Source organism: Loxodonta africana, chromosome 3 (genome assembly GCF_030014295.1).
Source record: "Loxodonta africana isolate mLoxAfr1 chromosome 3, mLoxAfr1.hap2, whole genome shotgun sequence".
NCBI classification, from domain to species: Eukaryota; Metazoa; Chordata; class Mammalia; order Proboscidea; family Elephantidae; genus Loxodonta; species Loxodonta africana.
The window spans coordinates 147,968,437-147,986,352 of record NC_087344.1 but is presented as its reverse complement, the minus strand read 5'-3'; the positions used below and the strand labels follow the sequence as shown (position 1 = coordinate 147,986,352).

Sequence of the window (17,916 nt, the reverse complement as noted above, 5' to 3'; positions counted from 1 at the left end):
ATCTAATTCTTCTGGTCACAGGCTAGTGGAGACTCTGGTCATGTGGTCCTTTAGTCCTTTGGGCTAATATTTTCCTTATGTGTTTGGTTTTCTTTATTTTCCTTTGCTATGGGTGGGATGGGACCAATAGATGTATCTTAGATGGCTGCTCCCAACCTTTTGAGCCCCCAGATGCTACTCTCCAAAGTGGGATATAGAAAATTTTCTCTGTGAATTATGTTATGCCAGTTGACATAGGTGTCCTCTAAGACTGGTCCCTAACCTGAGCTCCTCAGTTCCTTAGAGTGTTTGGATGTGTCTAGGAAACTTCTATGCTTTTGCTTTGGTCCAGTTGTGCTGACTTGCCCTGTATTGTGTGTTGTCCTTCCCTTCACCGAAGTTGACACTTGTCTACTCTCTAGTTAGGGATTCCCCCGCCCCCTACCCTCGTAACCATGCAAGAATGGTTTTTCTGTGTGTAAACCTTTTCTTGAGTTCTTATAATAGTGGTCTCATATAATATTTGCCCTTTTGTGACCGACTGACTTCACTGAGAATAATGCCCTCTAGATTCATCTGTGTCGTGAGATATTTTGCAGATTCATCATTGTTCTTTATCATTGTGTAGTATTCTATTATGAGAATGTACCATAATTTGTTTATCCATTCATCTGTTGATGGGGATTTAGGTTAGCACAGATGTCTTTTAAACTCTGGTCCCATACATCCAACTGCCTACTGATGTCTTTTCTATAGTCCCATAAAATCAACATATCAGAAAAATTTATCATCTTGAATGCTCCCCACCTTCTTAAAGAAAAAACAACAACTCAGCAAATATTTCCTCCATTTACCTTGAAAGGTGGCCCCACCATCTACCAAAGCCAGAAGTATGGAATTATTCTAGGTACAGAGTCAGTTCAGAAGACAGGCCTGGCGATCTGCTTTTCAAAGGTCCCAGCTTTGAAAACCCTACGGAGCAGTCCTACTCTGCACTCATGGGGTCAGTATGAGTTGGTGTCGACAGCTAACAACAGCATATCTGTAGCACTGTATGCTATCAATTCTCTTTTTAAAATATTTACCAAATTTATTTGTCTTCATTTTAATATTGCATTTGTTCACATCCATATCGTTTCTCTTGACAATTGTGTTTTCATAATTAGTTTCCTTATTTCCAGTCTTTATCTCCAATTCTACACGATCTTATTACTTAGAGTTTTGAATGGCTTCCCCATCACCTACAGGATAAAGTACAGTATGCACATTATCATCCTTTGTCCTTTCTTTATACTCCAGCCATACTGAATTACTTGCAGTTACCAATAAGTGTCATTTTCTTTCATACCTTTTTCCTTGCATGTATTAATATCTTTGCCTGTAATAAACCGCCGTCTCTTAAGATCCAACACATATTTTGTTTTTTACGAACCCAATTTTGACATCTTTTCCCCATTTCCTACCTACTTTTATTCATAATTATGAAAGTTCTTATTTTACTGTAAAATAATCCAACATTTCTTTTATGTTATATTTTTGGGGAAATAGACTTAAGCGTTAGAGCATGATAGTATAACATTACTAGGAAATATAGTGTCATTGCACCTTATGACTTCTAATCTGCTATCTGTATATCTTTATATGTGCAGATTTACGAGATGTGGTAGAAAAACTTCAACCTGTATTTTTACACAAATAACGCACACATATGTTTGTGTGCCAACTGTGCCCTCCTCCCCATGAGGTATTTTCCTAAATGTGCTATGCTAATTTTTTTGTCCAGCAAAAATAAAAATATGGTAAATACTCTGGCGCTGTTTTTTAGAAGAAGGGTTGTATATGACTGTGGAAACTTCAGTAGTAAAAACACAGTCTGTCAGAAACAAGAATACGTAAATCTACTTTTTTTTAATAATAGGCTTTCTTATTTAGGTGTTACTGCAGATGATCACATGATGAAGGTAGAGACTATTCACTGCAATGCCTGCAGCGTGTATATCCCTGCTTTGCATAGTTTAATTCAACAACACTTAAAATCTCCTGATCATATCAAAGCAAAGCAGGTAAGTTTTGATCTGTCTTAATAAAATCATTGACTTATCCATCAGTCCTCTATTATCCTTTGGCCATTGTTTTACACCTACCTACTTGCATATAATTTCTCTTAATCTCAGATAACTATAAGGATATTCAGAGGAAGTGTAGCATTAGTGATTTACATCATGGGTTCTGGAACAAGACTTCCTGGGTTGAATCCTGGTGCAGTATGTAACGTGTTAAACAAGTAAATTAACCCTTCTAAGTTTTAGTTTTCATATCTGTAAAATGGGGATGGATAATTATTGTATTCTTTTATGTGATTATTTAAGGACTAGATTAGTTAAAAAAACGCATAACCACCCAGTGCCGTCGAGTTGATTCCGACTCATAGCGACCCTGTAGGACAGAGTAGAACTGCCCCATAGACACTTAAAATAATACTGGCGCATAGTGAGCATTTAGGAAATCATAACTGTTGCTATCCTTTTTTTTAAGTTGGTATAAAATGGTTTTGTGGGTATTTGTGTTTAAGAGCATAAATAAAGATTTGATTATAACTGTTACATTTTTCTGATGGTCTCGAAAAATATGAAAACTAAGATTACTAGTTACCATCTATTTTCACATTTTTTTTTTGAGTAAAATATCACTGGAAAATTTACTATTTTCTTTTTGATTGGCATATTTTTGCTTCTATATTGGTTGGTTTTATTTAGTCAAATTTATTTTAAACAATATACTTGTTTATATTATTGGGGGTTAGTTTGTTTGAAATGAAAAATTTTAAACTTCAAAATTAAAGACTTAGGTTTTTAAACAGAGCATATACCTGAGTCTTAAATTCCTATTTTATGCTGAAGTGAAGCTCATTTAGCTCAGACTTTGGGCACTTCCAGCACATACAGTCTTTTCTTAGTCTTTGTTTTTTCCTCTTTCCTTTTTGATAGTTACTTGCCACCTTTTTGGCAACTAGACATTCCATATTATTACCTTTTCTCCTTTGCATAATAAAATGTTGTGATAATGACAGCCCAGAGGAAGACTCGTTACTCTTACAGTATGAAAATTATTCTTTCTTTTTTGATAGCATGAAAATTAGTAGTTGAAATAGTTGGGGCCTGGGGGGAAAGAAGAGAAAGCAACTCTCTAGTAGACCTTCACTTCTGTTATTTGGGAACTGGGTATTTTTTATTGAAGCTGATTGGTTTATAGTATTGTCATTGTTTTAATCCATAGATAATTTAGTTTGTGGTAACTGTAGCTTAATTTGCCAGAAAATAAATCATTTAAATCTAAGGGATTTGAGCATAAAAATGCTGTTTTAATTATATAAGTATTTTTTACGGCAAGTACTATCAATGTGTCCTATTTTTCACAGGCTTATAAGGAACAAATAAAAAGAGAGAGTGTCTTGACTGCTACAAGCATTTTAAATAATCCAATTGTGAAAGCGCGATATGAACGTTTTGTTAAGGTAAGAGTTTAGGGTAAAGCCTTTTAGGTAATATTTTGGTATTGCAATAATTAAATGGTGACATAGTAGATCTTTGTTGTATTTAAATATGGTATACCATACTAGGAAGATCTTTTTCTGGAGACCTTGCATATAGGTAAAACATCTCTTTTCCTAATTGCTGGGATTTGGTTGAAGGGAGGAGGGGGGAGCAATAAATGAGTCCTCTGTCTCCTTTCCTTTCCTGTAACTCAATTGAGAGATAACAGTGGAGTCGGATACTAGATGAAAATGGCAGCTTTATTCTTGATTTAAAAAAAAAAGAATAGCTTGGAAAATATGTCTTAGATGTACAGTTAACTGTGGGCTTTCTAATGTTTTACGCCTGTATAGATAGACTAACTTCCACCCACCCCTGTCGCGGATCCAGCTGTTCAGAACAGACTTCCCCTAGTTTACCACATGGCATAGAACAGACTAGAAGGTAATCTTTCTGTGGTTAGGAATTCACAAAAGAGAAGCCAAGGAACTGACGTCCACATGCCTAATTTCTTCTTTCAAGTACACTAATTGAATAAATCGTTTATCTTTCTTGGGTAAAAGTTGGAGGGGAGGCAGGAGGCACAAGGTCAGATACGTTGTTCCAGAAAAATCTCCCTCATGGAATCAGGAACCAGAAGAAAGGAGGTTTGCCCCTAATGTTAGGAAACCCAGATTTGAACCATTAGGTATGCCTGGCTCATCACTCCTCAGGATTTTTCGCCATGTATTACTGCTTTAATCCTTCTTTATGCAATATTTATTATGAGCATTTATTGCACAAACAAGAGCTTAGGAAATACACAGAAATAAATTTTAGAGGTTTTTGAGTCTTCGTAAAATAATACCTTACTTAAAATCATTTCTATACTGAAGAGAGCTCTTATGTCGAAGATGTACAAAAGTCTGTTAAACACATTAGTAACTGAATCTTTAAAATGAGATTGAAGTAGTTTTGTTTATTTTGGCTATTGTATCATAATAACTACTCTGTGAAGAAGCTTGTCATATTTAATGACCATTCAGTTAGCCCTAAACGAAGTGATCTCCATGTTGAATAATCTCATTTCTTTCAGCTTGTTCCTCAGGGGTCTGTTTTCTAATTTGTTCATCATATTTCTCACCATTTACTCCATTTTTGACACTACTTTTAAAGAATAATGCACCCCTGAATTAAATCTGGTTTTATGGGAGGTATGGAATCAAAATGAGGCACTGGCAGTTTAGTGGTAGAATTCTTGCCTTCCATGTGGGAAACCCAGGTTAGATTCCTGGCTCACGTACCCCATGCAGAGCCGCTCTGCCAGTGATGGCTTGCATGTTGCTATGATGCTGGGTAGGTTTCAGTGGAGCTTTCAGACTAAGATGCATTAGGAAGAAAGGCCTGGTGATCTACTTCTAAAAATTCAGCCACAAGGAAGCCCTGTGGATCACAGTGGTTCGATCTGCAACCGATCATGGGGATGGCACAGAAACAGGCAGTGTTCTGTTCCATGGGGTCACCATGGGTCGGGGGCCAACTCAACGGCAACTAATGACAACATGGCATAAAAAGATAAGAGCATCATAGCTGAAATCCAAAAATTAGATTTACATCTTGCTTTATCACAACCTTTTTAGAAGTTACAGTTTCTGCTGACATAGGAAAGTAGTTTTTAGTCAGAGAAGAATACAAATTAGAATTTCTATGTAAGGTTTTTAATCTACACATGAAAGTCACTTTGTGGATGGAGTGACATCTCTGATGTATTTTGCTCATGTGCATATTGTGGAGAATACTTGGACTGAGGAATACTCCTCTAGAACCTTGTTACTCTGCAAGTGAGACATGGCCTACAACAATGGTATCACCTGGGAGCTCAATAGGAATGCAGAATGTCAGGTCATACCCAGGCTTACTGAATACAAATCTTAATTTTAACAAGATGACAGTTGATTCATGTGCATGTTAAAATTCAAGAATCACTGATACAGAACATTTTGTCACATTACCCAGTGATTTTTCTTTGTTCAGCATTCCTGTCCACTCTGTCCTCTGCAGTCATTCCTCATCACATCCTCTGCTTCTGGTCAGCTCTGGTCATAACTTAAAACTCTTCTACCTTCAAGCTCTAAAACCCCTTACTCATTTGTTCTCCCACCACTTCCCAGTCCCTGGCACTGTGCCGTCTGTGTTTAGAGCTTTATTAACTGTGAATTTTGCCACTCCAGTTCATCCTGCATGTTCCTGCCGGGTTCATCTTAAAGTGTAGCACCAGTCTTAATACTTTCCTGCTTAAAAACTTTTACTGCCTCATATTTTTACTACATTAATATAACCTAATGTTGTGGTTCAGTTTATTTGAGATTTAATCTAGATATATATAATTTAAATATTAAAATAAAATGTTACCTATGAATGCTTAGTGAGTAAAAGATTTGTGTGCTTTTTAGAAGTACAAGTATAGGTATAACAAAGCACCTGGTTTTCATTTGTGTTTTAGAGAGATCTTAAAACAGTTGTGCATTGACTACTTGGGTAATCAAGTAGAACGTAAGTCTTTGCATCATCTACTTTGCTCCTACCAAAAATCATATATTTACTTTTTATTATGTATATGATTTTAGAAGCTTAGTTAAGAAAATGAGGTCTTTAAGTAATCCAGTTTATGGAGTATAAGGTAATGACTTCAGTAATTGATATATCTGCATTGGTATGAAATAGGTACTCGCTAAATATTTTATGGGTATGTCATAGTTAAAATAAAAGGCTTCAAATAGCATTTATTCTTAATGATGTAGCAAATAAAAAGTTCACTGATAAAAAAAATGGATGTACCAATTTTAAAAGTTATTCCTCACGTTTTTAGGGTGAGAATCCTTTCGAAATGCAAGATCATTCTCAGGATCAGCTAATAGAAGGAGATGAGGAAGAAGAAGAAAAGATCGATGAAGCTATTGAAGAAGAGGATGATGAAGACGAGGAAGAAGAAGAAGAAGTGGAGGAAGTAGAGGAAGTGGAAGAAGCAGAGGAAGTTGGAGGAGTAGAAGGAGGGAGGGATGTAGTGGGAGTGGGGGAGGTAGGGGGAGCTGAGGAAATAGGGGGAGCTGGGGAAGATGGGGCAGTTGAGGAAGCAGGGGGAACTGGAGAGGTAGAGGAAGCTGCTGGGGAAGTAGAGGGAGCTGCTGGGGAAGTAGGGGGAGCAGGAGAAGTAGGGGAAGTAGAGGCAGTGAGGGAAATAGAAGAAGCAGCGAAGGAAGAGCCTGTCAACTTCTCTGTTGACCAGCCTGAAGAAAATTAATTAGATTTAAATGGAGCTTTAAGTTTCTTTTGTGTTCTAATGTGGAAAAGAGTTAAGAATTTTAATAGCTTAAAATGAGTCAACACCCATGTTGCATGCCTTCCACACATTAAAATTTGTTTTATATAATTTCTAAATGTTTGGCATTTGTTTAATAAGATAAAGGTAGGACAGTTTTAGTTTGATTTTTATAGCTACAAAACTTAGATCTGAATAATTGTTTATATAATTTTTAAGCTTAATTTTGATTATTGCTGTTAAGGATAACGTGTATTGTTAGTATATCTATTCTAATCATTTGAACTTAAATGCTGCTCTTGGGAGTAAATATTCAAGTGTGCATTGATTTTTTTCAATACTTAGATAAATTGGGCAAGTGTTTTGTGCTCTGAGTGTGTATTTTTTTACCGCGTTGGACATTGAATAGTAATTTGCGTTAAGATACGCTTAAAGGCTTTTTGTGACCATGTTTCCCTTTGTAGCAATAAAATGTTTTTTATAAAAACTTTCTTCCCGGATTAGCAATTTTAAATGAAACAAGTTCAACAATTGAATGAGTATTAAAAAGAATTATTTCTCTCTTCTGTCTTAGTTTTATGGCTCATATGCTTACATACTCAGAAGAGAAATGAGATTGATAGATGGTCTTCTCTTAAGTCATTTATATTCAGATGACCATCCAGCTATGTCACTGAAAAGCAGTGCTTTTATTTCTTTAAATCTTTACTCTGGCTGAGGTGTGGTTGACCTTTTGAGAGGAAGACTTAAAATTTTTATTGTGCTTTAGATGAAAGTTTATAAATCAAGTCAGTCTCTCCTCCAAAAATTTATATACACCTTTTGCTATGTACTACTAGTTGCTCTCCCCCTAGCGAGACAGCACACCCGTTCCGTCCACTGTCTATTTTCGTGTCCATTTGGCTAGCTTCTGACCCCCTCTGCCCTCTCATTTCCCATCCAGGCAGGAGCTGCCCACGTACTCTCACGTGTCTACTTGATCCAAGAGTGTCACTCTTCACCAGTATCATTTTCTGTCCCATAGCCCAGTCCAATCCCTGTCTGAAGAGTTGGCTTTGGGAATGGTTCCTGTCTTGGGCTAACATAAGGTCTGGGGACCATGACCTCCGGAGTCCTTCTAGTCTCAGTCAGACCGTTAAGTCTGGTCTTTTTAGGAGAATTTGAAGTCTGCATTCCCACTGCTGTCCTGCTGAGAGGGAGACCGTTCTAATGAAAATTAGCTTCTTAAAAATTTGGATCAATATATGGCTATATTAAGTAATTTTAAGGCATTAAATGGATGAATGAATGTATAGGCATTTTTAGAATGTCAAAGATAATTTCTCTTTTTGCATACAAGACTTAAAACTAGTTTTTCAAGTCTAATAAGGGTATTGTGGTTGGCTAGGTTTGTTTTAAACTGAGAAAATCCAGTAGGCACTTATATTCAGTTATAGGAATTTGGAGCCAAAACGAACAAGGTTTGTTGAAGACTGGAGACATTTGGATCCTATCTAAGAGTCTCTGTTAAACAAGCTTCAAGAAGTCTTTTTGCTCAGGAGGTTCAAATTTTAAGGATAAAAGGACTTGATCAGCCCTCTTGTTTCCGCCTTTATTTTAAAATATTTGTGGAAGGGCTAAGGTAAAAAGTAACAGATTCCTTTGGGTTAGAAGGGAGCTCCGGTGATACAGTGGTTAAAGCACTCAGCTGCCAACCAAAAGGTCAGTGGTTTGAACCCACCAGCTGCTCTGTGACTCTTGTAAATATTTATAGCCTTAGAAACCTTATGGGACAGTTCTACTCTGTCCTGTAGGGTCACTTTGAGTCGAAATTGACTTGACAACAGTGGGTTTGGTTTGGTTTTGGTTGGGTTAGAATTAGAATTTGGTTATTTTGACACTAAGTAGAGTTTTTTTTTTTTTTTAAGTGATAATCTGTTTAAGATGCTAAAATTTTGGAAGGAATCCTGTGTAACAATCTGTAACAACTTTGAGTAAATGTTTTAGAATGAGAGAGGAAAGAACATTTAAATAGTAACTTTTCGTGGATTCTTCTTTCAGGGTCTATAAAAACAGAAGTAAAACCTTTTATACCTTTGACTAGTAAAGTGTATTTTCTTGTATATCTTGCTGGATAATTTGCAGGTGGACAGTTTAGTTTGCAGGCAGATTAATTTTTGTGATCCTTCGTGTTTATATTCTCAATCTTTTGTAATAAATAAGGACTTATGTAAGATCTTCAAGAGCCTTCAGCTTGTTTTATCCGAGTATTATTTATTTCTTAAAAAGCTAAACATATAGTTCTGATAAGCCCAAAAAATGAATTTACAACCTATCCGTTGCCTTTAAATTTATTCCGACTCATGGCGACCCCAGTGTGTCAGAGTAGAATTGTGTTCTGGAAGGTTTTCAATGGCTAATTATTTGGAAGTACATTGCTAGGCCTTGCTTCCAAGGCATCTCTGAGTGGACTCGAACCTCCAGTCTTAAAGTTAACAGTTGATTGTGAATGACTAGGGGCTGTCCTATATTCTTCTCTTTTTATTACCCCCTTCCTCTAATCTATCCGAGCCTGTCTATTTTGCTTCCAACATTTATCTGTCCACTGTTCCCACCTTTGCTCTACCAGCCCAGTCCAAGTTACTCTCATCTTTTTCCTGGACTATTGAAGTAAGTTATTAACTAATTTTGTATTAACTGTCAAGCTGTTAGACTCAGTTTTCCAAGCAAAAATTTTTAAAAATATATTTCAAATAATGCTGTTCTCCTGCTTAAAACCCTTCATTGGCTTCCCTTTTACCTGTAAACTTTACGGATGAGCCTGGCCTAGTTTTCCTACTTTATATCGTGTTGTTCTTTCTACCAACCATGCTGTCAGTTTTTTGACAAAGTTATTCTGTACCCAGATCTTTGCATTTTCTCTAGCATATACCTATCAGCTTTCTTTGTTCAACTCTTCTATCCTTCAGATCACGTTAAATGTTAGAAAAAGCTTTTCTGTGGAAACTTTAAGAAGTAGTTCTTAAATTTGTATACAAGTGAGGATTTAGAGTCACCATCCCAAACTTATGGAAACCCTGGTGGCATAGTGGTTAAGTGCTATGGCTGCTAACCAAAGGGTCGGCAGTTCGAATCCACCAGGCGCTCCTTGGAAACTCTATGGGGCAGTTCTGCTCTGTCCTGTAGGGTCGCTGTGAGTCAGAATCGACTCGACGGCACTGGGTGGTTTTACCCCAAACTTACTAGATCAGACTCTTTGGAGGTAGTGTATTTTCTTTTTAATTAATTTTTGGGGAGATGGTGTATTTTTAACAAGTACCCCAGGTACTTTTGATGGTAGTGGTCAGTGATTAGAACACTGGTGGCACAATGGTTAAGGGCTCAGCACTAATCAAAAGGTCGGCAGTTTAGCTCCATCAGCCTCTCTTTGGTAACCCTACGGGACAAGTTACACTCTGTCCTCTGAGGTCGCTATGAGTCGGAATCGACTCAATAGCCAGTGGGTTTGGTTTTTGTGGTTGGTCAGTGATTGCACTTTGAGAGCATTGTGCTAGGGCCCTCAAAGTTCTAGTGCCTCCAACTCCCATATCAAAGTAAGAGCTTCTGCCCTTTTGAAATCAGGCATAGGTTTGGGAGATTCTCCATAATGTTTTACTAAAGCATTAGAATAACATCCAACAGGCGCCTCTGGAAGTCAAAAAACTGGGCCTTTTTTTAAAAACCCATTAGATATTTAATTCTGCAACCATATTTGTGAAGTCATAATAGCAGTAATAGTAGTTTACCCATATAACAATCCTTTTTGTCATTCCCCTGCTTGAACTTCATCGGCTCTCCATACTAATCAGGATAATGTCCATATGCTTTTAGTGTAGCGTATGTGGCTTTATGTGTTTTTTTCATGCCTACTTATCCAGTCTTTAACTCATCAGTCTTGACATGTTGATCTTAACTGCCTGGCCCTGTGGTCATTTGACTTTATGATCCCCGCTGCAAGAAAGAGTGGTTCCTAGAGCTGTATGGTTTGACTGGATTTTAAATATTATATTTATTATATATTTTATAATATATAATATACCTGTTCTAAGAATAAGGTAAAAAAAAAAAATGTCCAGAGAAATTTGTGTATCAAAAGTCATGGCCATATAGAAAAAAGAGCTGCAAAGGCAGATGTTGGTAGCGCATGTTGAAACATACATGAGAATTCTGTTTTTGTTTTTGGCAAGATTGTCTTTATTGTAGAGGTAGATACTATCAGGTTATCTTAGGCTTGTGTTATTTAACATTTGAATTACCTACCAAATTTTTCTTAGTTTGAATACACTCAAACTTGTGATTATAGTTTGGTATCCATTGTAGTTCTGCTGATGGATAAAAAATAGAATAGTCATGCTGGCAGAAGTGTTGCAGTCCGTGTGACAGTTACAATTCATATTATGAATTAACAGTTTGACTTTCTTATTTGGTAGTTATAGTTCATTGAGCCAAGGTAAGCTGATCCTGCCCTGGTAATAGCTGGACCCCTATTTGGCATGAAGGCAAAATTAGGGAGCCTGCAAGGCTAGAGGGCAAATTCTTGGCAGTTGTAGATTCAATAGTCACCCATACCCTGTGAGGCCTCCTGGGAAACAGCCATACTAGTCTCTTAATACTTTCCCTTCCCCTGATGTTCTGAGTTTTTGTTTGTTTGTTTTTTTCTTTAAAATAATTTAAAAAATTGTACTTGAAGGGTAGGAATGAAGTGGTGTTGATGACAGTGGGAGTCATTCTGTTCAGCTGGAGGTGCTTGAACAGGGAAGTGTGAAATAGCATGGAGTGTGGAGGGGAACTGCGGGCAGCTTAGCTCTTATTTAAAATGAGTAGAAGATATGAATCAGAGAGTTTCAAATCAAGGTGACATAGTGGTTTCAAGTCATTATCTTCTAAAACTCTTAAAATTATAGAAGAATTAGAATGATAAAGTACAGGGAGTAAGATAAATTCACAACCACGCTAGGACAACAAGGGTGCTATGAAGCATTTCTAGAAAATATAAAACAAGGAATCAGATCTTGGTGAAACCAGGAATTCTATCTTCAGTTCACAGCTACGTGCGGATGAAAACTAAGGATTTGCCCCCATTTTCAGATGCAGCTTTAAGAGGGAGGCCGCCTGGGTAGTGAAATGGTTAAGTGCTTAGCTACCAACCGAAAGGTTAGCAGTTCGAGTCCGCTCAGAGGTGCCTTGTAAGAAAGGTCACAGCCATTGAAAACCCTATGGAACAGTATTACTGTGACACACATGGAATTGCGATGAGTCAGAACCTACCTGAAGGCAACTGATAATAAGCAGAGATAGGCTGTAATGTGGTACGTGAGATTTTTAAAGGACCATTTAATGATCTGCTGGTCCGTAGATTCCTCCAGGCTAAAGCCAAGGTACAGCTTTCTGTTTCCCAAACAGTGTGATACTTCTGATATGGTAGTCTCCCAGAGCATATATGTAGGGGCCATAGAAGTATGGTAGTGCCCCAGATGTTTCGTGGATACCGCAAGGGTCTGTGATTTCCCACATTAAGAAGACAGGCAAAAAACAAACAAAAAAGTGACCCTGGCTATTTTCCATTTTTCTTACTGACTGCTCCTCTCCATTCCTCACACAACTGAAATGTTAGATTCCCTCTAATCAAAATCTGCCTGGGAAAGGGAATTTTTTACTCAAGCTGAGAAAATAAACTTCAAGTAACAATACTGAAAAATCTAGAGGTTGGCAAACTACCATCTGCAGGCCTCCCAGACCTTTTTTTTTTTTTCTTAATGGATTTTATATTTTTAAAGGGTTACGGAAAACAAACTATGTGACCATATGTAGACTTCAGAATCAAAAATACTCCCTGGCCCTTTACAAAAAAAGTTTGTCAACCCTCAGGCCCTCATTTGCAAATAATATACAAACAATGAAGTAACAAAACATTTGAGGAGAAGAAGACGATGAAAGGCAGCAAATTTAACAAGCAGAAATAATTCATGGGGAAACGAGAAAAAGGTATGATTAGTATTTTGTGTAATCCTTATGACTTATTACATGTCATTTTAAGACATTTGAAAGGATATTGCACTAATTAAAACATGCAAACTGAAGAACGTCTTGGAAATAAATAGTTGCTAAAGTGAAAATATTGTAGACTAATTAGTTGAATAAACATGACTGAAAATCAAATTATTGAGCTAGAATTTTGAGCTGAGGAATACTCCCAGAATCTTTCACAAAAGGTCAAAGAGCTGGAAGTTACAGGAAAAAGTTACGAGGCAGAAGATCCAGGAGATTCCATCCATTTAAAAGGAAACTTGGTGAGATTCAGAGCCATAAGCATAGAGAATTCACCTTTGAATACCCTGCATATATCACAATGCCAGGCACATTATAAGTGCTCAATGAATATTTTTGAGTGAGTGAGCTTCAAAAGGTCAGAACAGAAAAAAATGAAATAATAGAAAAATTCTTCTAATGAATGACTTCATATTGAAGTGCCCAACGTGCTGTGCAGAAACAATGAAAAAGGAGACATACACTTGGATAAATTCTGATGAAATTTCTGTAATCCCATGGTGTGTGGGGTGGGGGGTGGGATGGGGAGTGGGACATCTCAACCCATTTCAAGAGAACAAATTTACCTCTAAGGGGACAAGAACCACATTGGTCTCAGCCTTCTCATCTGTAAATTGGGCTGCTAGAAGACACTTTTAAAGTTATGAGTGAAATTTTAGAACACGCAAGGATTCAGAAATTAACACTCATGAAACTTCAGAAACAGTAGCAAATTACGTGAAGAAAAACCTGGATAAATGAGAAATGACGAACATGCAGGCATAGCTGAGTTTGAACACAGCTCTGAGAAATTATGAAAGAATTCAAAATTGAAACAATCAGATTTATACAAGTCACAAACTTTAATAGTTATAAAGCATTTCTTTTCAAATACTGCTAAAATGTGATCGTGAAGCAGACAACAAAAATTTTTTTTGTTAAGTAGAAATTATATAGGCCCCATCCTGTCATCATAGTGCAATAAAACTGAAAATTAACAAGTGAATCGCAATAAATTAATAAATCTAATCAGATGTAAAAACACTCCTAGTGCTTGCATTTAAAAAGAAAAACTTATTAGACCTATTCAATGTACTTGAAATGGTAGATAGTCTTAAATATAAACATGTCAACACAAGCAAGTTCGTAAGTAAACCAAGCATAAATTCATGAATCTAGCAAAGCAAAAATAAAAAGAAATTAATAGAGATGAAGTAGATCTTGAAGAAAAAATTATTTTTTAAAGCTGTTCCAGATGATAAAAAATATCGAAACATCTATCAGTTTGGTCTCTGAGGCTAGCATAACCCTTACTCCAGGAAAATTGTCTATTAAAGAAAACTATAGACCAATATCACCTAGGAACAAACTTGTAATCATTGGAAATAAAACAGCAAATCAAATCCAAAAGAATAATGTGCCGTGGCAAAGTAGAGTTTATCCAATACTTTAGAAAATCTGTTATTATAACTTAAAAAAAAAAACCAACAGATTAAATTGGGAAAAAATTATGCAATAATTTTAATAGATATTAAATTATTACATACCAGAAAGAAAAAAAAAAAGAAAAACCATTTCCTAGCGTGTAACCCTCATTCCATTTAAATCTTGTCAGAGAATAATAGAAGGAAACCTTTTTAACTTGGTAAGGATGTCTACCAAAAACGTTCAATACACATTGAACCTAATGATGAAATGTTCACATTCAAGTCAGGAGCTAGACAACAGTGCCTGTTGTCTACATAACAATCACTTAACCCAAAGAAATAGAAATATTAGGAAAAGACAACATAGTCATTATTTTAGGCCATGTGATTGTGGAGACAATACATTCAAGAGAATCAATTGAAAAGCCATTAGAAATAAAAAGCTTTGTTTAATAGTTCAAAATACAAAAATCTATAGCTTTCTATAGAATAGCACCGACCAACTGGAAATGTAACCTTTACAATCTCATTTGTGATAAAAATGTGGTCTGTATAAAAACGCATTGCCATCGAGTTGATTCCAACACATAGTTGGACCCTACAGAACAGAGTAGAACTGCCCCATGGAGTTTCCAAGGAGTACCTGGTGGATTTGAACTGCTGACCTTCAGGTTAGCAGCCATAGCATTTAACCACTATGCCACCAAGGTTTCCCATGGACTATATACTAAAAAATATATATATATATACTACCTAGGAATAAATAGAAGTGCAAGATCCATATGAGAAAAATTACACATTATAATGAACGTTATAAAATACCTGAATAAACAATTCTATGTGGTCTTATTCGTGAAGACTCAATATTGCCTAGACATCAATTATCCTCAAATTCATAAAATAAGTGTCATTCCAATGGCATTTTTGTTACTTAGGATTAGTGGTAGCTGTAAAAGTTAAAGATAACAGTGGCTTAAGCAAACTGAAGTGTAATTCCCTCCTACAAAAGATCAGGTGGGCAATGCAGGGCTTGTGTTGCACTTCACTGTGCCGTTTTCAAAGACTTACCTCCAGTCATCCTGTCTACATTCCAGCAGGTGGAGAGGAACAAAGAGAAGAAAGTCGCTTGCCTTCTCTTTAAGAACAATTCCCAGAAATGGCGCCTACTTTTCCATTTTCATCTCATTCCTTAGAACAGTCACGTAACATACCTAGCTGCCAGGAAGACGGAATTGTAATTATATGGCACGTTCCCAGCTAAAAACAGAGGTTCTATTAACATAGGAGTCCCTGCATGGTGCAGTTTGCCCTCGATTACTAACTGAGAGGTTGGTGGTTCAAACCCACCCAGCAGCACTGCAGAAGAAAGGCCTTGCAATCTGTTTCTGTAAAGATTGTTGTAGTTTGCCATTGAGTTGATGTCAACTCCTAGCAACTCTGTAAGACACAGTAGAAATGCCCCATAGAGTTTCCAAGGCTGTAATCATTATGGAAGCAGATCGCTAGGCCTTTTCTTCTGTGGAGCGGCTAGTGGGTTTGAACTGCCAACTTTTTTAGTTAGCAGCCGAGTGCTTAACCATTGCAACACCAGGGCTCCCTATGGAACTCAGTTCTACTCTAACACGTGGGGTTGCCATGCTCAGAATTGACAATACCAGTTAGTAGTATCACAGTAAAACCTGTGAAAGCTGGAACCAGTATAAGGCAGATACCTGTCAGAGAAGGAACAGTAAAATATTTTCCAGTAATAGAGAGTGATAGAAAAGTGGTAAGACTACGCCCTGTCAAAGGCAAAAAACTTGCAAGACCCCAAAAAACAAGGCAGTCCTGTCAAGTTACAGCTCTCACAAGTTTAACTGTATAGGAAAATGTATATTAGAGTACTATGAGTTGGAATTGACTTGATGACAATGGGTATGGTTTTAATGGGTTTCTCAGTATCTGGCACTTGAGCTGATTCAGAAATTCATACACAAAGTAGATAACCAAGAAAAAAAGCTATTAAAAAAACCAGTGAGGGGAACTTGGCTTATGTTTTTTCACTACAAACATACCACAAAACTACATTAATAAATAGATCAATAATTGTCTTAGTTGTCTAGTGCTGCTCTAACAGAAATACCACAAGTGGGTGGCTTTAACAAACAGAAATTTATTTTCTCGTGTTTTAGGAAGCTATGAGTCAAAATTCAGGGTCCTGGCTCTAGGGGAAGGCTTTCTTTCTGTGGGCTCTGTTGTAGGAAAGAAACATCACAAAGTTCAATAAAGCAAAAAGAAAGTTTTATTCGGCGTACATTCTAAAAAGGCAAAAGCGGGCAGCGGACAAGCATCCTGCCAGAGCTAATGTCTGCCCAAGTCCAAGGAAATATTACAGAACAGACAAAAGTGGGAAAACGGACCAGTAAGCTACTAGAGCCACGTCTGCCCAAATCCAAAGAATATTGCAGAGTAAGAATGGGAAAACTGAGAAGCATGCTGCCACAGCCATGTCTGTCCGAGTCCAAGGAACTATTACAGAATGACCAGTATATATTGACATTACAAAACGGGCAAAACGATTGAAAGAGTCACCTTTTCACAGATTGGCTAGAAACGGTGATCCTACATTTTGAATTATCTTTCTTAACAATCATTTAGGCACAGGTTTCAGTAAGGACAGTCAGGAGGAGGGTCTTCACTGGTGTGACAAATTTTCTATTCACTAAATACTAACAGAAAAAGATAAGAGTGGAAAGTCTAATGTGTTCTGTTTGATTGGCTTATGTGAAAAAAAAGGTTCCCTAAAAGATATTTTCCAAGATTATCCTAGCTATTGTGTTTATGGAAACCCTGGTGGCATAGACGTCAAGTGCTATGGCTGCTAACCAAAGGGTCAACAGTTCAAACCCACCAGGCGCTCCTTGGAAACTCTATGGGAGGCAGTTCTACTCTGTCCTATGGTTGCTATGAGTCAAAATCAACTTGACGGCAGTGGGGTTTTTTTTGTCTTTATACCTCAGGGTCCAGTTGATGTGTCCGTGTGAGTCCTTGTGAGCCCAGCTCCAGCTGGGTCACGTTGTCTATGCTCAAGGACATGGAATAATGATTCCAACATTATTTCCTAAATCAGCTCTGGAGGAAGGTCCTCGTCTCTTCTGAGCTTCTGCTCCTGGGCAATATTGATGTGGCTTGGCTTGTCTCCTCTCGTCTCTGCTTCCTTAATCTCCTCCTTTTACGTTTTGTAAGAGATTGACTCAAGACATACTTTACACTAATCCTGTCTCATTAACATAACAAGGAAACCTCATTCCCAAATGGGATTATAACCACAGGTATAATCCAAAAAACCAAACCCATTGCTGTCAAGTCGATTCTGACTCATAGCCACCCTATAGGACAGAGTAGAACTGTCCCATAGGGTTTCCAAGGAGTGCCTGGTGGATTCAAACTGCTGACTTTTTGGTTAGCAGCCATAGCTGTTAACCACTGCACCACCAGAGCTTCAAACCACAGATATTATTCTAAGGGAAAATCATCACAAAGTTATAGTACAGCAGGAACAAAGGTTTATTCGGCATATGTTCACAAAGAGGCAAAAGTGGGAAACAGGTAAACACGCTGCCAGAGCCATGTCTACCTGAGTCCCAGGAATATT

At 37.2% G+C, this 17,916-nt stretch overlaps 1 protein-coding gene across 4 annotated transcripts in view; it reads left to right on the top strand.

Annotated features, from left to right (window-relative positions):
* ZNF326 (zinc finger protein 326) overlaps window positions 1-13,357 on the top strand; it is a 35,632-nt gene extending 22,275 nt beyond the window's left edge. For 2 of the 4 annotated variants that reach the window (XM_064282328.1, XM_064282329.1), the window contains exons 6-8: window positions 1,912-2,042; window positions 3,398-3,493; window positions 6,361-13,357. In XM_064282328.1, coding sequence (XP_064138398.1) covers window positions 1,912-2,042; window positions 3,398-3,493; window positions 6,361-6,792 — 659 coding nt within the window. In that variant the 3' untranslated portion in view covers window positions 6,793-13,357. The remainder of the gene's footprint in view (window positions 1-1,911; window positions 2,043-3,397; window positions 3,494-6,360) is intronic. The other 2 variants (XM_064282327.1, XM_064282326.1) reach the window with 2 other exon arrangements.
* Window positions 13,358-17,916: the final 4,559 nt, after the last annotated feature.